General features: G+C 40.9%; 2 protein-coding genes across 2 annotated transcripts; both read left to right on the top strand.

The window, feature by feature from the left end:
- Window positions 1-795: 795 nt before the first annotated feature.
- On the top strand, window positions 796-5,664 carry nbl1 (NBL1, DAN family BMP antagonist). The gene is made up of 4 exons (XM_029501641.1): window positions 796-1,132; window positions 2,337-2,517; window positions 3,426-3,537; window positions 5,042-5,664. Exons 2-4 carry the CDS (start codon window positions 2,345-2,347, stop codon window positions 5,321-5,323), a joined length of 567 nt encoding a protein of 188 aa, XP_029357501.1. The 5' UTR covers window positions 796-1,132; window positions 2,337-2,344; the 3' UTR covers window positions 5,324-5,664.
- A 3,063-nt stretch (window positions 5,665-8,727) lies between these two features.
- Window positions 8,728-13,746, top strand: tmem88bl (transmembrane protein 88b-like). The gene is made up of 3 exons (XM_029501642.1): window positions 8,728-8,854; window positions 9,656-9,950; window positions 12,319-13,746. Exons 2-3 carry the CDS (start codon window positions 9,657-9,659, stop codon window positions 12,544-12,546), a joined length of 522 nt encoding a protein of 173 aa, XP_029357502.1. The 5' UTR covers window positions 8,728-8,854; window position 9,656; the 3' UTR covers window positions 12,547-13,746.
- Window positions 13,747-19,395: the final 5,649 nt, after the last annotated feature.

Raw genomic sequence — 19,395 nt, 5'->3', positions numbered from 1 at the left:
AGTAAAAAATTAAGCATTTAACTTTGAAGTCTCATTAGAATTTGGTGATCACATAATTTAGATATATGAGGAAATTAATATATGTATGATATTAAATTAATGCTAGTATAATTCACCATGTGTTAATAATACAATGTCACATCTATCTATCTATCTATCTAATTGTATTTAGATATTCAGCTATTCAGACATTGACATTTATCAGTGAGAAACTTGATCAAAGGGTACTTTTTCTGCCTGTATTCCTATTGAAAGAATGGTGAAACAGAACAGACTGACAGCTCAGGAGAAACAGGGAACATACTGCCTTTGAGCAGCTCATGTGCTGATGAAAAAACTGAGGCCGTAATTAGATCAAGTTGTCTCGAGCACATGGTTCAGTAACCTGTTATTCATATCGGTTCATCCAGTTTAACTTCACTAAAGGTGTTTTTAATGTGCCCATTTAAATGGCTTCACGTCTGTTTTCCGGTTGCTCTGATTTATTGCGCTATTTTACTCATGTTTACATTTTTTTTTTTAATAACAACGTGCATGTGAATCACTACCAGATACAGCGTTACCGCATGACAGTAAATGTGTCCTGACCGTGTCATCTTGTTGTTTTGGCATATTATAAATCCGATCTGCCGCCTCGCCTCGCTCCAACTTGGGGAAACATTTGAACCCTTCCCTCCGGCACAGCAGGACCCCTGTCTGAGGGCTCAGCCGCGCCTAACCTCTGCTGGAGCGTTTCACGGAGAAGGACAGCAGCCTGGGACTTTTTTTTTTTTTTTTTTTTGTGGACTTAGATGGGAATCTAACACTTAACTGGACGGGAACAAAGGGGAGGGACCGTCAGAGCTGATGGACTCCGAGCCGAGCCCCGTCTCATCTCCCCATCCTTCCCCGCGGCCGCACGGACACTTCTTTATTCTTTCCGGGTGATGTAATTGTTTTATGGCAGACCGAGCGGCTCGACGGGAACAGCTCAAATTTTCCTTCAATTATTAGATCCCGGTGAGATCCGACCGACCGACCGACCTACCGACCTACCGGCCGGCCGCATCCTCGGCTCGGAGGGAGCCCCAGCTCGGCTCGGCTCGGCTCGGAGGGACGTTGCGCAGCGCTCAACCGGCTGTTCCCCGAGAAGGTGAGCGGCGGCCAGCCTGTCCGCCACACTGAAGGGAGGCGAAGTGCTGCACTTGTTTGCTAATGGCAGCTGGCTTTCTCTTCACTTTTTAGCTAGCTGATGTTCCACTTAGCTCGAGGAAAACTTTTTTTTTGTTACAGTAAAAAAAAAAAAAAAAAAAATCACGTTTTGCAATCTACGTGACTAAAAGCTAAAAAACAGTAGACGTCCTGGTTAATGAAGAGAAGTAACTAACTTACGTCAACGGTCACGTTACATTGCGTTACGTTACCGGAGTTTAACGTCAGGAGAGACCTCACTCAGATTAAATCGTCGGAATCGTGAAAACTGCAGCATATCTGTCAGTTAATAAAATGTTTTAGCTGCTATCAGTCGCATTTGAAACATAAACCCATCGGTTATTGTCAGAAGTTACCACAGTAACTTCTAATGTGCTGCCTTTGAGGCAACAGCCTGCAAACTTTTCACCGTTGTGAACAAAATCTAAGCCTGAACTCTTGAAGCCTGTCCAAAAGGAGAGACAGAAAGAAAAAAAAAATCAGATATTTATTAATGCAAGTCCTCCCTCCATCACAGCAGTACATCCCAACAGCCCCTCTATGTTTGAAAACTAAAGTGTAGCCAAGGATGTGTGTTGATTGTCTGCAGACAAGGTCAGCTTACTTGGGTCAGCGGCATATGGAAGTGCTGAAAAGTGTGTGAAGAAGTCAACGTGGGTGACCCCTGGACACTTTTTATAAGCAGCAGGAGAAAACCATTTTGTAGGTTGTAAATTGCGTGACTGGTAAAGGCATTTTTAAAGAAGAGATTGAAAGAAAAGGAAAGCCTTTCAGGTGATGTGGAATAGGTATTTACCTCCCTCCCCCATCTTGTGTCTTTTGGGACAGCATGGAGCGAGTATAATGTTTTCTCTGCAGCTGATGAGTCAGCTAATTAAGAAGTTGTTGCTTTTAATCATTCTATATGGCCAAACCTTATAACAGCACAAAATTTGAGGCACTTGGACCTGTGCATTTCAAGATGGCAATCGCCGGGGCAATCAGCGGGGATATACAAAGTTCATATTTCATATTATCTGTAAAACCAGACGACATCTGAGCATTAGAGGACATGTAGAGACTTTGTCAGTACGCCTTTGAGTGTATTCTTTTTCTCAAACAAGGTCAACAGGGCGGTAACATGCTGTGGTTTTCTGCCCCTTTAGGTGCAGTCATGTGGCAGAGGATTCAGATTTGCTGCGCACTGTTTGCACTGTATTCAGCGGCACCGCCTGCACACATCAACCGCCTGGCGCTGTTCCCTGACAAGAGTGCCTGGTGCGAAGCCAAGAATATCACACAGATAGTCGGGCACACGGGATGTCAGCCTCGCTCTATTCAAAACAGGTCAGGATGAAGGCCCTCTCTGTCTCTTTCTCCCTGTCTGGCGATCTCTCGGTGCAGCTAAAAGGGGGAATAAAGTAGAGATGTCTCAATGTCAGTAAGTTGAATTGTCAGTGTTTCATATTAATTTGCCGAGGTGCTATCGATGCTGTAGTTGGTGTTTGGAAGAAGTGAAGTAAAAGTTCACACCACAGTGACTTAACTTTACTGCTAACATTTGTATTTTATCCATTGACTGAAAAGCCCCAGTCAAATTAAGTTGTTATCATTGCAAAATGTGAAAAGTAACTTGCAGAGGGGAAGCGTTTTTGTGTTAGATAGCTGATCCACCAAGTATGCTTGTAGCCAAAATACTTGCTTACAGCATCGACTGTTTGCACATTCTGAAAAGTGCATTCCAAAATCCAAATAATCATAGATGGAAAACGGCAGACTCTGGTATTAAATAGCAAGGGGGTTATATACATATTTTTCAACAAATCTCATGAAAAGACTAAATTCAATGAGTCAGTTTCTCAATTCTGTTCTCAAATTTTTTTAATGTTTCTATGCCACTCAGTTCCAAGGCATCTGGTTTCTTCTGGAGATGGAAATCTTTAGACATGGGAAGCATGTCTAACAGAGAAATATTTGGGAAGAACACAAATTTACTTCACATTTATCATGGTTTTCATTTATAATCAGAAGTTGACCTGTGATTCACCTCATGACTAATAAGCCCTCAGTTTGCAGTCGTGTGTTTTGCCTCAGGCAAGCAGACATCCTAAGACCTAAATCAGTTCAGATTTCAGAGTCTTTTTTTCTGCGGATCTTGCTTCCACAAGCATGAGTGCTCGGGCATTGCAGCCGAATGAAGCACACTGTGTCTGTTGGCACAATGGAAATAATGCACTCTCTCCTCGTTTTTGCAGAGCTTGTCTGGGCCAGTGTTTCAGTTACAGTGTCCCAAACACATTCCCACAGTCAACTGAGTCTCTGGTGCACTGTGATTCCTGCATGCCTGCCCAGACACAGTGGGAAGTGGTAAGAGTTATTGCACTTTAGCTCATGTAGCAAGCAGACAGCGACTCTGGCTTGTCAAACTCACACAAAAACCACAAGTTGCCTGCATCAAAGATAGCAAGCATGTTATCAAGCAGTTCATGACTCAATAAGTCAAAATGTTAGTGCTTTGCCATAAATTTAGGCCTGTATAATATATATTTTGCAAGTTCATTGTCATTTTAGCCTCAATGAGTCCAAGTCTTGTGATAATATAAATTGTGTGGTGAGGTGTGTGTATAGTTTGGAAAGCTGCCAGGAAGGCTAGGCAGGTGGGACCCCAGGTCAGGTCAACTCATGTTTCAGAAGAAAATATATTTCGTCTCTCAGAGTATATAGCTATTACCTGAGAAATTTCCTATTTTTCTTACTATTTTCGGTGCACAGCAAAAGCTTGTGCAATTCAAATCTCACTTTACTTCCAATTTGCTGGAAATGGATGTTTACATCCCTGGTTATGATTGTTGTTGCAGGATTTTAAAAAAGAAAAAAAGTGAACTCTCATGAAAGTGGTCTTGTAGTAGACCTTGGTAAAACTACTGAATGATCATTTCCAGTGGAAAACTTTGAGAGCCAAGTGATCTTGAGCAACGAAGAAATTATCTGTTCAGTTTTTTACCAATTTTATCTCAATGATCTATTATTTGTGATTTTTTTTTTTTTTTTAAAGAATGTTTATTCCATTTCAACACAGTCAAACAGTACAAACTAGTACATAACAAATACAGTGAGAAAGTACAACAGGTTTTGGCAAAATAAAAAAAAAAAAAATTTCTTTTGAAGGAGAGGGAAAATATTAAATTTGCCCTCTACATATACCAATGTGTGTGAAATACTGACTCAACGAAAAGCCTTCCTCAGTAGTTGACAGTAGATCAGTGTCAGTGTTTCTGTGGTCCTAGAAGATTTACTTACAGTTGTGATGATAACAAAAGAACACTAGATTAATTAGAATCTGTATTTTTCCTTTATACTTTTGAACATTTTACCTTCAAATGAGGGAATGTATTTTTCGCATCTTCAATGTTTTTTGTTTAATTTATTTAATTTTGTTTGTTTTATAGAAAGGAAACAATTTGTAACTTAACGTTTTTTTTTTATACTGAGAGATGTTTTGGTTTTGCAAGCAAGTGCTTCATATGCAGGTCACATTAATAGAATTATGAAAATAATCAGAAGAGGATATTGAGAGAAATAGAAATATCAAATATTAATATCAAAACCATAATGAGTGAGTAAATGAATGAAAAACAAAAGAAAATATTCTAGTACAAGGAAACTTGTCTAAAAATAGCATCATCTTAAGCCAAAAGCAGAAATTTGGCGATTGCACTCTTAAAAATAAGTGTCAGATTAAGGCCAAATCAAATTCACTTCCCATCATTAAATACCAAGTAACTAAATGTGGTTTAGTAACATGACAACTTTAAATGTGAAACAAAACCATTTAACTGATCTGCTTCCATATGTATTTATGCGCCTGCAGGTGACTCTGGAGTGTCCTGGCAGTGAAGACTCTCCCCGTGTGGACAAGCTGGTGGAGAGGATCTTCCACTGTAGCTGCCAGTCCTGCAGTAAGGAAGGCGCACAGGAGGGGGCAGTGATGCAACTTTATCCAGCAGACAACGGCCTGGACGCTCCGTCTTTATCTGACGCTCTCGGTGGGACTCGGTCTCGCTCTCTGCCCCATTCAGACACACACTCTATCAAGCATGCTCACCAGCACACAGACCATCACACACTACCACACACATCAGATGGAGGGTAGACCTGTCATCTGTCTGACTCTTTCGATCACTTGGCTCATCGCTTCAAGCTTCTCTACTCTCCTCCACGCTGCATTGTTTGTACCAATCTGAAGTATTGTAAAGGCACTTTGAAAAGTAAGACTTCACTTTGTGTTCAAAACTTTCCCTAAAGGCACACACAGACTCACAAAGTCAATGTATCAGATTAGACTCTGTTGTATATAAACTCCATGCACTCCTTTGTTTACAGATTTACATCTGCATAAATGTGCATTGTGCATCCAGACATGACTATAGCCTGTTAATGAGCTATAGTGTCATTACCTTTAATCTGCTTTTAATGCAATAAATTCTGTTGTGATAACTGCCTTTTGTTTCTTTTGTAAGTGTGGCTAAGCTTTCCAAAGCTGTCCTTTCACTGTTCATCGTGCCAATCCTCAATCTGGTGTCTGCTGCATTTTATCAAGCTAGACTTGAACATTGTGAGCCTATTATTTACAACCAATTAGTAATTCAGAATGGAAAAACAGGAGGAACTCAAGAGAGAGTTAAAAACAGGACCAAAAATCACACTAACATGAAGTGTGAGCGATGTTCTTGGGAACACTTTGTTTTACAGGTCTGTAAATTCAAATTTACCTGGAAAGAGATAAAACATAGTTTGTTTCCAATTTTATGGAAAACTGATTCACTTTTAACCTATTTAATTAATGCAGTTCATTTCTAATCTGCACAGGTTGGTCCAGATGAAATACCTTTCCTTGTCAGTGTGCAGGGCAGCTGGCAGAACTCTTTACGGATGTTTGTAATCTGTCCCTGGTCCCAGCAGTTGTCCCCAAACCTTCAGAATGCTGAAACACCCACTTCTGCAGTCCATATTGACTTCTGCTCTGTTGCAAAGTGCTTTGAGATTATGGTTCTATCACACCCAAAATCCTGTGTTCCCAATTCACTGGACGCTCATAAGCTACGGTCACCATAGGACGCCACCTCCTGCTTCCTTCACTCACCTAGACAATCCTTATTCTGTCTTATTATTCTTATATTCTTATGATGTCAGAATGCTGCTCATTGACTCAGGTCTTGAGGCTTAGCCAGCTCAGGTATCAGCAGAATACCTTTGCAATCAGATGCCGGACTTCCTGACTCACAGGAAGCCTGGTTAATTCTGGCTGCGTACCGACCTCTTCAGTATGCTCTCTTCATGCACAATTGTTTTCATTCACTAAGAAAGTGGTGTGCAGACAACAACCTGGCCGGCCATGCCACACAAACGTTGAGACTTTTATAGACTAGGAGCTGCATATGAACCACCATTTACATCAGTGGATTTGGAGCACAGCTTGTATCAACCTTTAATGTCCTTCCCCTGATAGTCTCACTTTATCCCTGAACACCTCCATTCTGACCAAAAAGCATGCAGAACCTTAATAAAGGTCACTTGTGTCCCAGGAGGATACTGGTGGACATTTACCACTGTACCACTGACAACAAACTCACCAGCTGTATCTTAGCATGGTGTTGCAATTATTCTGCACCAGCAAGTGGAGAGAACCGTCCAGATGATATCTCAGACCAATTACCATAAAGACTTTGGCAAATAGCATTAACAGGCATGCATCCCATCCTAACTATGGACTTTTTACTCTACTCATATCCAGCAGGCCCTGAGACTGTGACCCCTTTAATTGAACAAACAACCCCCTACACGCTCCCTCGCAACTCTGTTTATGTTGGCTTTAACAATTATGTTGTGGAAAGTGACATAATGTTAGACATTAAAGTAATAACACATAAACATCATTCACATCAATTTAATCACGTTCAGTTATTACTCAAACCTTGGAATGCCAAGTTTGTGCCACAGGGCAAATGAAATCATGATAAATAGATAGATAGAGGGGTTCGGTGACGCTCATGTGCCACTTGTTGATCTGAAGTACCCCTGAACTAAAATGAAATTACCATGGTAACCTGGAGCATACATTTCTGCAAATGGATGGTGAGTGGTTGGACGTGTTTCACAAAGATGAAAGTGACAGAGTGAGAGGTGGACACACACAGACTGCTGGTCCTAAATGGAGGTTCATGCTCCGATCCCAACCCAAAACCAATAAAGTGCACTCAAAAAAGAAATGGTGGGGGACAACATGGAGGAAGTGACACAAAAAACATGCTTCAAAAATTTGCAGACAATCCACCAGATGTCACTACCGTAGATGTTACAGGAGGGAAAAAGATTTTTTGTACATCTTGGAACTTCTGTCTTGACTTGTCACGAGCAGGCAGCAACCATCAACAAACGAAACATCTTCCCTCTCAGACTCTACAGCAGCTTCTCACTCATTCATGAATCATTCCCTCATCTGTATTTTCACATCCAGACAGTATCTCCTTTCATCTTTGTCCCGTATCCACCCGTCTTTTTGTCTCTTGTTCTGTGTAATTAAATTTGCGCAGTGAAAGGTTGACTGTCTGTCTGTGCTGCAAAACAAATCGATCATCCTCTTATCTCCCATGCACACGGCTAACAACGCTCCGAGGTTAGTGAGAAGCAGGCTCCAGAGGGACATCTCTGAACATCGCACTGTTTTGTTATATATCAACCAATTTTCCCATTTTAAATTCTGACTTGAGCCAATCACTCATTTTGTTCCTGAGAATAAATACTAAATACTAGCGTTACTTGGTGATCCTGATCTGTGCTGTAGGAGGTGCCTTTACAGCATGTGGCTTTTATGAGTTGAAGTGATTCCTAATGTAATTTTACTGAGAGGTTATCTTGTTTTCTGACTAACGTGGCATATTTTAGCCTGTAAACCTTGGAAAAGGTCACTTAAAATGATGGACAAGTCTAGGCCACGAGGAGCCTTTCTAACAATTTAGTGTGACTCTATTACTGTCACATATTTTATGCTGACTTTATGAGCTCATCAGACAAAATTTAAAGACACAACAGGACAATTTTCCAACAAGAAAAGCTTTATTCTGGCTTTATAAGACATTTTTTTTTTGGTTTCCGGGTTGTGAAAAATCACTTTGATTTCTTATGCAAATTTGATACACAGGGACGTTTTTTTAGAGAGGCCTCTTTAACATTTAAGGTGTCACATGGGTTCGACAGGTTCGACGGCACAACATCGCACCGCCACTGACAGCTGCCAACACCTCAGACGTTCATGCATAAATGCTACAAAGTCATTATGTGGTTCTCTTGTAAAATTGTGAATCTTTATTTTGAGCCTCAGCCACCAAAAAAAAGAGCTTAAAGCTGTTGCCAAATTCAAAATAAATACCTTTTGTGTCGACGTAATACGGGTTATTGTTTGTTTATGCCAAAATGGAACTATTGTGCTGTCGCGTGAGCGCGCATTTTTCGTGCGCGCGGCCCTGAGTCGGTCGCGTCCACAGACGGACTGAGGCTCCTCAGAGCATCATCACAACTCACAGGTGCCTTTCTCTGCTGCTGTTTACAAAGAGCTGCCAGCTGGTCTCATCACTGACTGAGGAATTCAACAAACAGCGGAAATTAACGGAATTTGCACCTGGAGGTAAGAAAGGAAATGTAAAGCTTGTTGTTTAAAGACGCTCTGTCAGAGGTTTCCTGAGGCTAGTCCACTGTGGTTAACTGTTTAAATCAGAGGAAAGCAAATCTAACAGAAACACAGTGTTTACATCGTTTTACTCATTGCAGCTAAAAAAAAAAAAGTCTGTAAACCTCAAAAAAAGAGAGAGAGAGTTCATGAAACTGATCTGAAAGGAGCAGAATATGTGTCCAGTCCAGTTGTGCTGCTGATGTTCACCGGTCACATCCTGCTTAAAACGGATTGTATTGGCATACAGTACAGCTTTATTGACAAAACCCTGATGGATGAAAGAGACGAGAAGACAGCTGAAGTGTGTGTGCGTGCATGCGTGCATGCATGTCAGCCATCACAGCAGGCTGTAGGTTCCTCATTTACATAGCCTGATGAGATAGTGGTTGTCTGGGTGGAAAGAAGAGGAGGGTAATGTGGGGGACATGGCTCTGTAATCATCTCCTTTTTAAGGTTTTAACAGTCAGCAGCCACACAGAAATGCGATGCAATAGAAGAAGAAGAAACATCTGCATCTTCATCTGCAGGGGAAAGACATAAAACTGATGTTTTTGGGGTGTGAGTCAAAATGAAAGTGGCAATAAACTGTCACGTGGTCTGAATAAGAGGTAAATGAAATAGATGCTGTAATGTTCACTGACAACAGCATCGACCAGCATGTCACTCCTGTTAGATTTCATTAACACTGTAAATCTGCAGGGGACAGAACAACCCTGCTTTAATCCTTTCCTAAATAAATATCTCTCTCTTCTCCAGGATGTGCGGTATGGACGTGGACCTTGATGATGGTGGTTCAGGTGAGGAGGAGAAAGAGGAGGAATTTTGGATCGGGGAAGGCGTGAAGATGCTCCCCCCTCCCGTGGCTCACAGCGGGGGCAGCGCGTGGGGCAGCCGCAGGGGCAAATGTGGCTGTGTGGCCTGTGGAGCTACTCTAATCCTCTGGAACCTGTGCATTGTCTTAGCCAGCGCTCTGCTCCTGGCTCTGGTCTTCTCTTTGGTGCTGCTGCCCGCAATGGTGCTGCTCTACGTCGGTTTCCTCTGCCATTCAAGGGTGAGCCACAGCAGAAACCTTATGTAGGAAAAACAATCTTAGAGGAAGAGTTATTCTAATAGACAGTTGATCCAGTGAAGGGACTTGAATTTGAGTTAATCCCACACCACAATCCAAAATAATAGACCATGAAAAAATGTATTATTTTTCATCACATTTTAATTTTCCAAAAATGGGTCCAAGTTTCTTTTATCTCGCTGGAGAGTTTGTCCTTACTCTCTTAGCAGGAGATGTTGTTGTCAAGCTGTAAACAGACAAGTTATGATCCTTCAAATTTAACCGATTTGAAAGAACGGACGAATTGGAACCGCTAGTTCCATGTCTGAGTGTTGCCTGCAGACACACAGACATCAGTGAGTAAATGACTTTTCTTTAAAAGTGTGGGGAATGTAAAAAATATATATGGCTGCATTGTAGCTGCTGTTCAGTCTTGCAAAGTGTAATAACACTTCCCTGCATCAATTCTTTCCAGCAGACTTTTGGATCTATACCGTATGAACTAGTACCACATGTGCTGAAAGGCTGAATTTGGAGCAGCCGTGTGACTTAATGGTCAAAGATGAAGAATTTTGAACTACAAGTCCAATTCCAACGTCTGACTCCACATTTTTCTCTCTTCTCTTTCATATTTTTATGTGCATTTGTGCGACATTTAGAATATTATGAACACACACCCAAACACACAAATATCTATTAATCATTCATCTTCTTTCTGGGCAATGGGGGGTGCTGGATCCAATCCCAGCTCACATTGGACGGGGTGGGGTCACCCTGGACAGGCCACAGGGCCAACATACAGAGACAGACAGGGACGAACAACCACTCACACTCAGAACTACGGGCAACTTTGACTCACCAAGCAACCTAACCATGATGTCTTTGGCCGGGGGGGGGGGGGAACCCACACAAGAGCAGGTAGAACATGCAAACTCCAAACAGGAAGGCCCCTGTCCCGGAGATGGGCAACAACAACTAGTAAGGTGCAGTGTGGTGAAGTTGTAAAACACGTCTTTAATTTGCCCTCAGTTGGAGCAATGTGATTTACAACCTCAACTGTTTGTTCTTTGAGGGAATCATTAATGTATGTCCCATGACCCAACCCCGGATAAGCGGATGAAGATGGATGGATGGATTGATGTATGTGAGCTCCATATTAATTTCTGGCTCTCTAGACTGTTCACGAACATGCTCATCGTTTCAAGCTAAAAGGTGATGTCACTGTTGTGGTTACAGTTTGTTTTTACTGCCCCCAAATGACCCGCAAATGAGTCACTTTAGGTTAAGGAGGTAGGTCAGGAGGATGGTAGGTTAAATCATTTACAAAGAGGAATTTGCACTCCTCCCTCCTCTAGTTTAATCAGAAATATAGGCAAGTCAGATCGTGTCATTTGAGGAAAGCATGAGGATCACTTTTGACAATCACAGCCTTAAGGGCAAGTGTTCTTGGCAGTGTGATTCCTGATATACTTGACATCTTCTCCACAAACTGTTCAGGCTTATTCTTCATGTTTATGCTTTCACCTTTGATAATGGACAGCAAGCCCATGCTGGAAGATCATTACTTCGCTGTAATGAGGCAAAAAGAGTCCAGACATCATGTTGAATCATGTCTTGAAGATGTTGAGCAGTGTCCTCAGCTCACCTGACAGCTTGTAACGTTGCATGACGAAGCAGACAAATAAATAACATGCAAAGTGTGTGTGGGTGATTATGGCGCAGAACAAATGTCAGTTCAGCGGAAACAGCTGCAGACTATGTCAATGAGAGATGGCGACAGACTGAACGTGGAGAGAGGGACCCACTGAGAAGTCAAGACTGCATGCTTAGTTGCTGTCACTGGATGTGCACAGACTCACTAACTACACACCGTGAAAGAAAATGTACTCAGTAAAAGCAGTGTACCCTTGACAGAGTGTGTCTGTGGTGTGTGTGTGAGTGCGTGCATGTCCTAAGTATTACTTTTGTTAGAGTTTATTTTGAGAAAGCTTACAAGAAAGAAATCGTGAAGTAAAAAAACCCTGATCTCAATCCTCATGCTTTTTCTCTTCCTGCCTTTTCCTTGATCTTTTCTTTTCTAATCTCATTTCCTCTACTGTCACATGTGAGTGACAGCGCAGAGGACTCGTGGCAGCTCTGATACGCTTCTTATCTGAACTGTAGAGAGTGACTTAGAGAAACTCTGTCACACTCCGCTACCCACACATTCACACATCTGGACCCTGAGCATATTAAAAAAACGCACACAATGAATTGGCAATGACTCGGCAATGGCTGCTCATTTGCCTTCTGACAGAAGAGAAACAGCTCCATCAAAACGAAAGCATTTATGATATGTTTTTTATGATCCCCTCTGGGTTTGCCTTCGTAGGTCCTTGATGCCCCCTCCGCCATCTGCCGTTACCTTGACGACAACAGCTGCTCTGCCCTCATCATCTTGGGCTTTGTGATGATGTCTCCACTGGTGGTTGTGGCGGCTGCAGTCTTCTGCGGGCTGCTCCGAAGGTTTCGACTCCTGCTGCTCTTTCAACCCATCTCTCGTGCTTGGTACAGACGACGGCTGCAGGACTGGGTGGGCAGCATCCACGCCTGGGTCTGACTTAGGTGGAACAGGAGGGGCAGCGGTGGGGTTGAATCATAACAATCAGGGTGCATCAAAACAATAGATAAGTATGACAGAGAAGAACAGGGGGCTATAATTAAGAGGAAAATCATAGAATATCATACAATTCAATACAATAATCCTTTCATGTGTCTAAAGCGTGACATCAGTTTTTGTTTGCCGGAGAAATGTGGATATAAATAGTTGGTATGTTGTTAGGGAATAGTTGAGTATGGTACAGGCTGGTTTGTGATGGCAGAATTCAATAAGATTCTGTGTATAAAAAGATTTTTGTGACACAACTATGTTGAAATAGTTACATACTCTCCAAGCTGTATTGCTGTGATGTTATTTGTGGTTATGCATTAAGCCGAGCAACAAAAAATTCTAAGGATAATTGCAAACATCCTAGTTGTTGATCTTCTTTTGAGTTTACCTTGTTCCAGTGCATTGGCTCAATTCCCTGTGGCATTCAAACACTAAAAGAGGATGAATGATGTAAAATGTTTGATAAGAAGCATAAAGTGGCTTTGACTTGCCTGTTGAGTGAGCTAAATTATGTGACAATGATGACAATGATGTTCGTAACCAAGCAGGTTTAGTTGATGTAACATCCCTAGCAGTCAGGTCTCATGCAAGAGGAGGACTGACATGAAAGCTTTCATTTTAGGTCATATCGGGCCATAAAAGCAAAATGTTCATTTTAAAAAGAGGTGACAGTATGGCAAATTAAATGGCTTTATCATTCGAGTCATGTGTAAATGAAGGGTTTGAATTATGAGACTTGGAGCTCATTCTGCTGCCTCTTTGCTTTCAGGTTATTTAAATTCAGTCATGACACACAGATACACACAGAGACACACACAGACGTACATGCACAAAACATACGCACGCACTGCACATCCTTTTTATCAGTGTGTCCTCATGCTGTAATTAAGCGCTCACATTTAAATGTTAATTTCTCAGAAGAAAGTCTTTAATCATTTTTTATGAACTGGTATTACATGTCCTTTGCCATTACTATCACATTGAATTTTTCTTATTTTTTATATATATATATATATTTATTTGTTGGTTTTGTCAGTCCTTTCGTTTATTCCTCGTTGAATTTAAAGTCCATGTTTTCATCAATGGATGCTTGTTGGCTCCAGTATTTGAAAAACTGTACAAAAAGAGGACACCTGCAGTAAGGTTTATTTTCATGCTCAGCTTTTCATTGTAGTGTGTACTCATCTTCCATCAATAAAGACCTTTTTTTCCCTCAGAATGTCACTTCTGTGTTGTTGGTGGCCTAGGTGGAGCATTTTCAGATCAAACTGGACAGGAACGTTGACTCCACGTTATCCTTGCTGACCTACGTGGCGGCTGTAAAAGTCCTTGTTTTGCAAATAGGGCCTGAATTAATATAAACTGCAGGTCAGAGTCCAAAATAGTTCTCCGGCCTGTATTGTATTATTTACAAGACAGAGAGATCCAATAACACATGGAATTAGATTTCGCTGAGTCAGTGCTGAGTCTTTTAAGACTTTAATGAGAGCATGGTTACTGCTGTGATGGATCCATAAGCTAATGGGAACTTAACTAAATAAACATCTTAAGTTGAAAGGATGTTAAGCTGATCTTAGAAAACTTTTTAAATGATTTCACTCATGAAGAAGTAGATTTGATATGAGTCTGTGGTTACTAATTACTGAGGCTACTCTTCTTCAGTACAGGCTTAATGGTTGCATATTTATGGACTTTGGGAAAAAATCTGAGCGGAGGGAGATGCGAACGATTAACTCTAAATCTATTGCTTAACAGCTATAAGCTATATCTCAGTGGATATATTGGGAGTTTGTGAAAGAGGCATATTATTAGCTTAAAACATGACAGAGTTTCCTCCAGAGTTTTGTGGGTTTAGGGATAGTTAGTTTCATGAAGAGATAATGCTGACGCATATTAATTTCATGTAGGACTATACCAACAGCTGGTCTAATGTTTTTAATTTCACCCTTGAAGATAAACACAAACGAATTGGATTTATTGGTGAAAAGAAATGTAGGGGCAGTTTGGGTTAGTAGTCAGCTTGCTCAGATTATCAACTGTGAGGAGTAAAACATGTGTGCTGTTAATGTATTTGTTGCTCATGTAGGAAAGAAAGACTTCCTGGTATATTCAGTTATTCAATTCCAAATAACAGGGGTGAAGTCTGTCTCTACAGATGTCGGATGCTGTTATTGAATGTATAGCTTGTTTTGTTTTGTTTTTTTTTTTCCAGTGGAACTTCTTTCCGCAGATGCAGCATTTCTCCAAGGAGCTTTTTGTTGGCCAGAAGTGAATGTTGCTGTAACAGCTGCAATGACATCAGCATTCACAGTTTTTGAAGTTATCTGGAAGATCAGCACTACAAATTGACAAATTGACAGCAGGAACGTCTCCATAAACTGCATGCCAACAATGTGATTAACAGGTGAGTGTTAGGACGAAGAGCAATGTTCAGGAAAATGCAAAAATGCCCAGGTAAAGTGACATCAGGAAATGATGATAGATCTAGGAACTGAAACTTACAGCCCCAACTCCACCCCAAAAAAGTTAGGCCTTAGCTGTCCCAATTTCACTGTAAGCATTGTGACTGTGGGAGAAATTGTGAAATTTGTCATTTAGGAAGCAGTTTTAGGAATTAAAATGTATATATCTTGCTATATTGTACAGTGAGTTAATATCAGTAAACAAGACTTTGTGCTTCTGACTCTGTGACAATGACTTGGACACAGCTAGGCTTAATGCTAACATTAGCTGGTTAACGTGGTCACAGTGACTGTGCTCTTGCAATTCCACAGTACATAAACATTAAATACAAACAGAAGTAAAGAGTGGTGTGCAAAAAACAGATTTCCAATTCTGACAAAAAATGTGACAAGACAGCACGACCTGTTTGAATTCAAACCCATTTTTGTCCAAAACGGAACTATTCCTGTTGTTTTTAAAAGCCTTAAGCTAAAGCCTGTGGGTAGTTATTATGTCAGTAATCACAACTCCTTAATGTGGAACCCAAATCCTCCATGTTCAGTTGTTATGTTGATGTTTATTGAATTTTTGCGTATTTTTTTTGCGTTTTGAGTAAACAGAACTGCAGGCTCGCTATCGCCCCCCTCCGACGACGCAGCAGTACTGGCTGCCTTTTTCTTGTGGATTCATGTCAGATCAATAAGAATTAAATATTACACACATACGACAAATACATTGCCGAACACTATGGAAATTTCTCCAAACATGATTATTGGATATATTAGAAACATACAGGGAAATGGCAACAAGCACGCGCCAAATGCACGCGCTCAATCCAGTTTGTGAGGGATTGCGCAATCTGGGGTGAGGCACGGCTCGTCACCTCATCTCTCCGATGTATTTGAACAGGAAATACAGAATTACAGAGATTTTTACAATAAAAAGGATCAAAACGTATAGTAACCACACAATTGCATTGAAAGCACAGACCAGTGGAGAAAAAAGAATGATATTTCTTTTTTTCTTCTCATGATGGCAGGTGAGCCTCCCCTGACCACACGTCCAAGCACAGATCATTCATTAATCTGTGCCAAACCCAGCTCACCTTGGGAGAGGGCGGGGTCTCCCTGGACAGGTCACCAGCCCATCACAGCGCCAACACAAAGAGACAGACAGAGACCGACAACCACTCACACTCAGAACTACTGACAACTCCGAGTCACCAAGCAATCTAAACATGTCTTTGGATGGGGGAGGAAACCCACAAAGACACGAGAAGAACATGTAAACAGGCCTGGGAACTGAACCTGCAACCTCCTTGCTGCCATGCTGCCTGCTCCACAGATTAGCTGGTCACAAACCATCCCGATGGAGACATGGATGTGGGAATAAAATGGTAATTATCTCAGTTCAATATTTCAGTCTTTAAAAAAATATGAACAGCTAATTCAGCCATGTTTCCAACACAGCAAAATTATGAACCCTCTATGCGGTGAAACTGGTATGAATGTATCTTCCTTTTGACAAAGTGGACAAGTGAGCAACAAATGGAGCTATTCTGAACCAACTCCAAAAAAAAAAAAAAAACCCTACTTGAATCCATTAGTTTGAGGGTCCTTCCAGCTTCTCTCACCAATTCCACACAGTTTTACCAGTAAAAGCGTTTTTTTTTTTTACAGCTGGTGTTTCAAAGAGGACTTTAACAGATGCCTGAGAGGTGCTCATAAAAACAAAGTCTGATTCAAAGTAGTTGTGTGAAAGAGTAGAAGAGATGTAGAATACTGACTGAAATGGATTTCATCTAGTTGGATATTCAGGAACAATTGGCACTGATATTTCAGCTAAAATACTGCAAGCTGACGATCATTAAAGTGCTTTAATTCATATTTACAGACAGTCAGACCAAGTGCTGAGGCTTACTGAAGATCTTTGACTTTACTGTGAAGAACAAAAGCTCCTGTGAGCCTCTCAGGTTTCATCGCTTTTGTCAAAGTGACTCTATGCACCTTCTGGGTTTTGATCATTACTTGAACTTTTTGTACTTTCCACACACTTATGCTCATTGGTTTCCATGACAGCTTGGATTTTACAGGTATTTTCCATGACAACCAAATTAGGAAATACTAATTATATATCATTTGTAACTCTTATGAAGTAACAGTGTGAAACACAAAGCTGAGGGACTCCTATTTATATATGTGTATGTATCATGAGTGCGCTGTTGGCATCAACATTTATAATATGACAACCCGCTGCAGCAAAGAGGACAAAGCCCTTTAGGTTGTCAAGATGCCCCAGTGAGATGCAGGATCAAAAAAAGCTTTCAGAGCATATAAATTCGAGATCCTTGAGAGGTAGGAAGAAAATGTTATATCAACAGAATGAAACTAGGTTTATGCTAAGAATAGCTGCTCGAGTCCTTGCTCTTGCTCCACTGTTCAAACACAGACATGAGTGTTACTGTCCTTTTCACAGGGCCGGCATGAAAGCAAATAAGTGTGTACAAGTGTATCTGAAGTGAAGTTGGTGAGCTGCTATTTTACGTTTGCGAAACAATTACGTTTCAGTTTAGTTCATGTAATGAGATGAAAAACCTTCAAAGCATGCTATTAAAAACCACATCATTACCGAAGATGTCAAGAAGAAAAGTAAATATTTAGATTGTGTCTTAAGCAAAAAAAGGAACTTTGACAGTTGCGCCTCGCCAACATACTAATCTAGAGGGTTACAAAAGCCAAAACACTGTACTTGTTGACTAATAATGGAGAACAAAACAAGAGCTTTTTCTGCCACCAATGCTGGCTTATCCCCTGATGATGTTAGCTGCCAGCAGAGGAGACATATTTGTAGACAGGGTATGTTATCTTCCTCCCTCTGTGTCATCAGGTCCTGCAATTTTCTTCTCGATTATTCAACCACTGAAATGTCCAATTAAAGCCGACTATGATTAAAAAAAATGGTGGAAGCTTGATTAAAAGTTATAATTTACACTGTGAACTTTAATTTGCTTCTGTGGCAACAAGTGTTTATGATATGTGTGTTTAATATGTGTTGATACGAGGTGTCCTTGTTCAGAGCATTAGGAACATCCCGCCGTGATGCATGTTGTTTGGTTTTGTAGCTACTGTGTTTGCGCAGTATAACACGATTATGTGATACGGGTACAAGTGGATCCAGCAAATAACCCTGGCGTTTGGCAGTGGGATGCTCACCAGCATCATCAGATTCCTCTTCTTACTCTGTACATCCTGTGGCAGCCAACTGCTGGTGATAAAGCACAGGAGAGCAGAGGGATAATTACCAACAGGCAGTGAGGCATGGAGCTCACAGTGGGCTGTCAGAGGGAACTACACTTCCAGGGCGGAGTGGGGGTGTTGAGAGGTAAAAGCTTTTAATTGGCTTAATGAGCTTTTTGTCATATACTGTTCATATATACACATTCGTCCAATTAGCTGCTGCCATGTAGGAGGTATGGAGCCACCTTAGGGATCAGGAGGGGAAGTAGGTTGTCGAGGGCTAGTGTTGGCAGCAGTGAAGCCACACTGACCACCCAGATGCCATCACCAGCAAGAGATCTTCAGGGTTTCCTGTTCCTGGACAGATTTCACAGTAAAAATGGTTTTGTATGTGAGCATACTACCATTTATGATGGTAATGTTATTTCTGTCTGATAAACATGAATATGCTTCTAATTTTTCTTTTTTTTTTAGCTCATGGATGACATACAAAGCATATTAAATGGTAGTGGATGGAGGCAGGACTTAGATTACAGATGAAACCAGAATCCTAAAAGCCCCCAGGTTTGATATTTGGCAGTTAGTGTTATAATGATTTATCGATGAATGTAAACTAGATGTCCTTAAAATGATTTAATCATCATACCACCTCTATGCTTTTATTAATTACAACAGTTGATTTGTGGTTTTGTAGTTAAGGTTTTCTATGATCACCTTATTGCTAACCATGCTAGCCTTTATACTAGCAGTCTGACATACTTTTCTGAATAGTGGCAGGAAGTTTATAGCATCTCTCCTTTCCTTTGTAGGAATGTTGTGTTTAATGTATCCATGATGGTTGACGCTATTATAGTTTTTCATCAACCTAATGAAAGCAGTTATTATCTATACTTACCTGTGTATGTGTGATTGTCCAGTCCACAGCATTTGGTTTTTGTTTTGGGGTTTGAAAAATGTGGCAATCTTTTTTTAAAGCACTGCCTCTTAAAAGCCTCACACAGCTGCTAGAATAAACCAATACACAGTTTATTCCAAATATTATGTTGACGCAGGTTTGCTAATTTTAGTTCTCTACAGCTCCTGTAGTTTGAAGTCCTTAGAGATCCATGACTTTAACACC

Source organism: Echeneis naucrates, chromosome 5 (assembly GCF_900963305.1).
Source record: "Echeneis naucrates chromosome 5, fEcheNa1.1, whole genome shotgun sequence".
Classification (NCBI taxonomy): domain Eukaryota; kingdom Metazoa; phylum Chordata; class Actinopteri; order Carangiformes; family Echeneidae; genus Echeneis; species Echeneis naucrates.
Note: the sequence above shows the minus strand (reverse complement) of the source record. Positions and strands in the feature narration are given on the sequence as shown.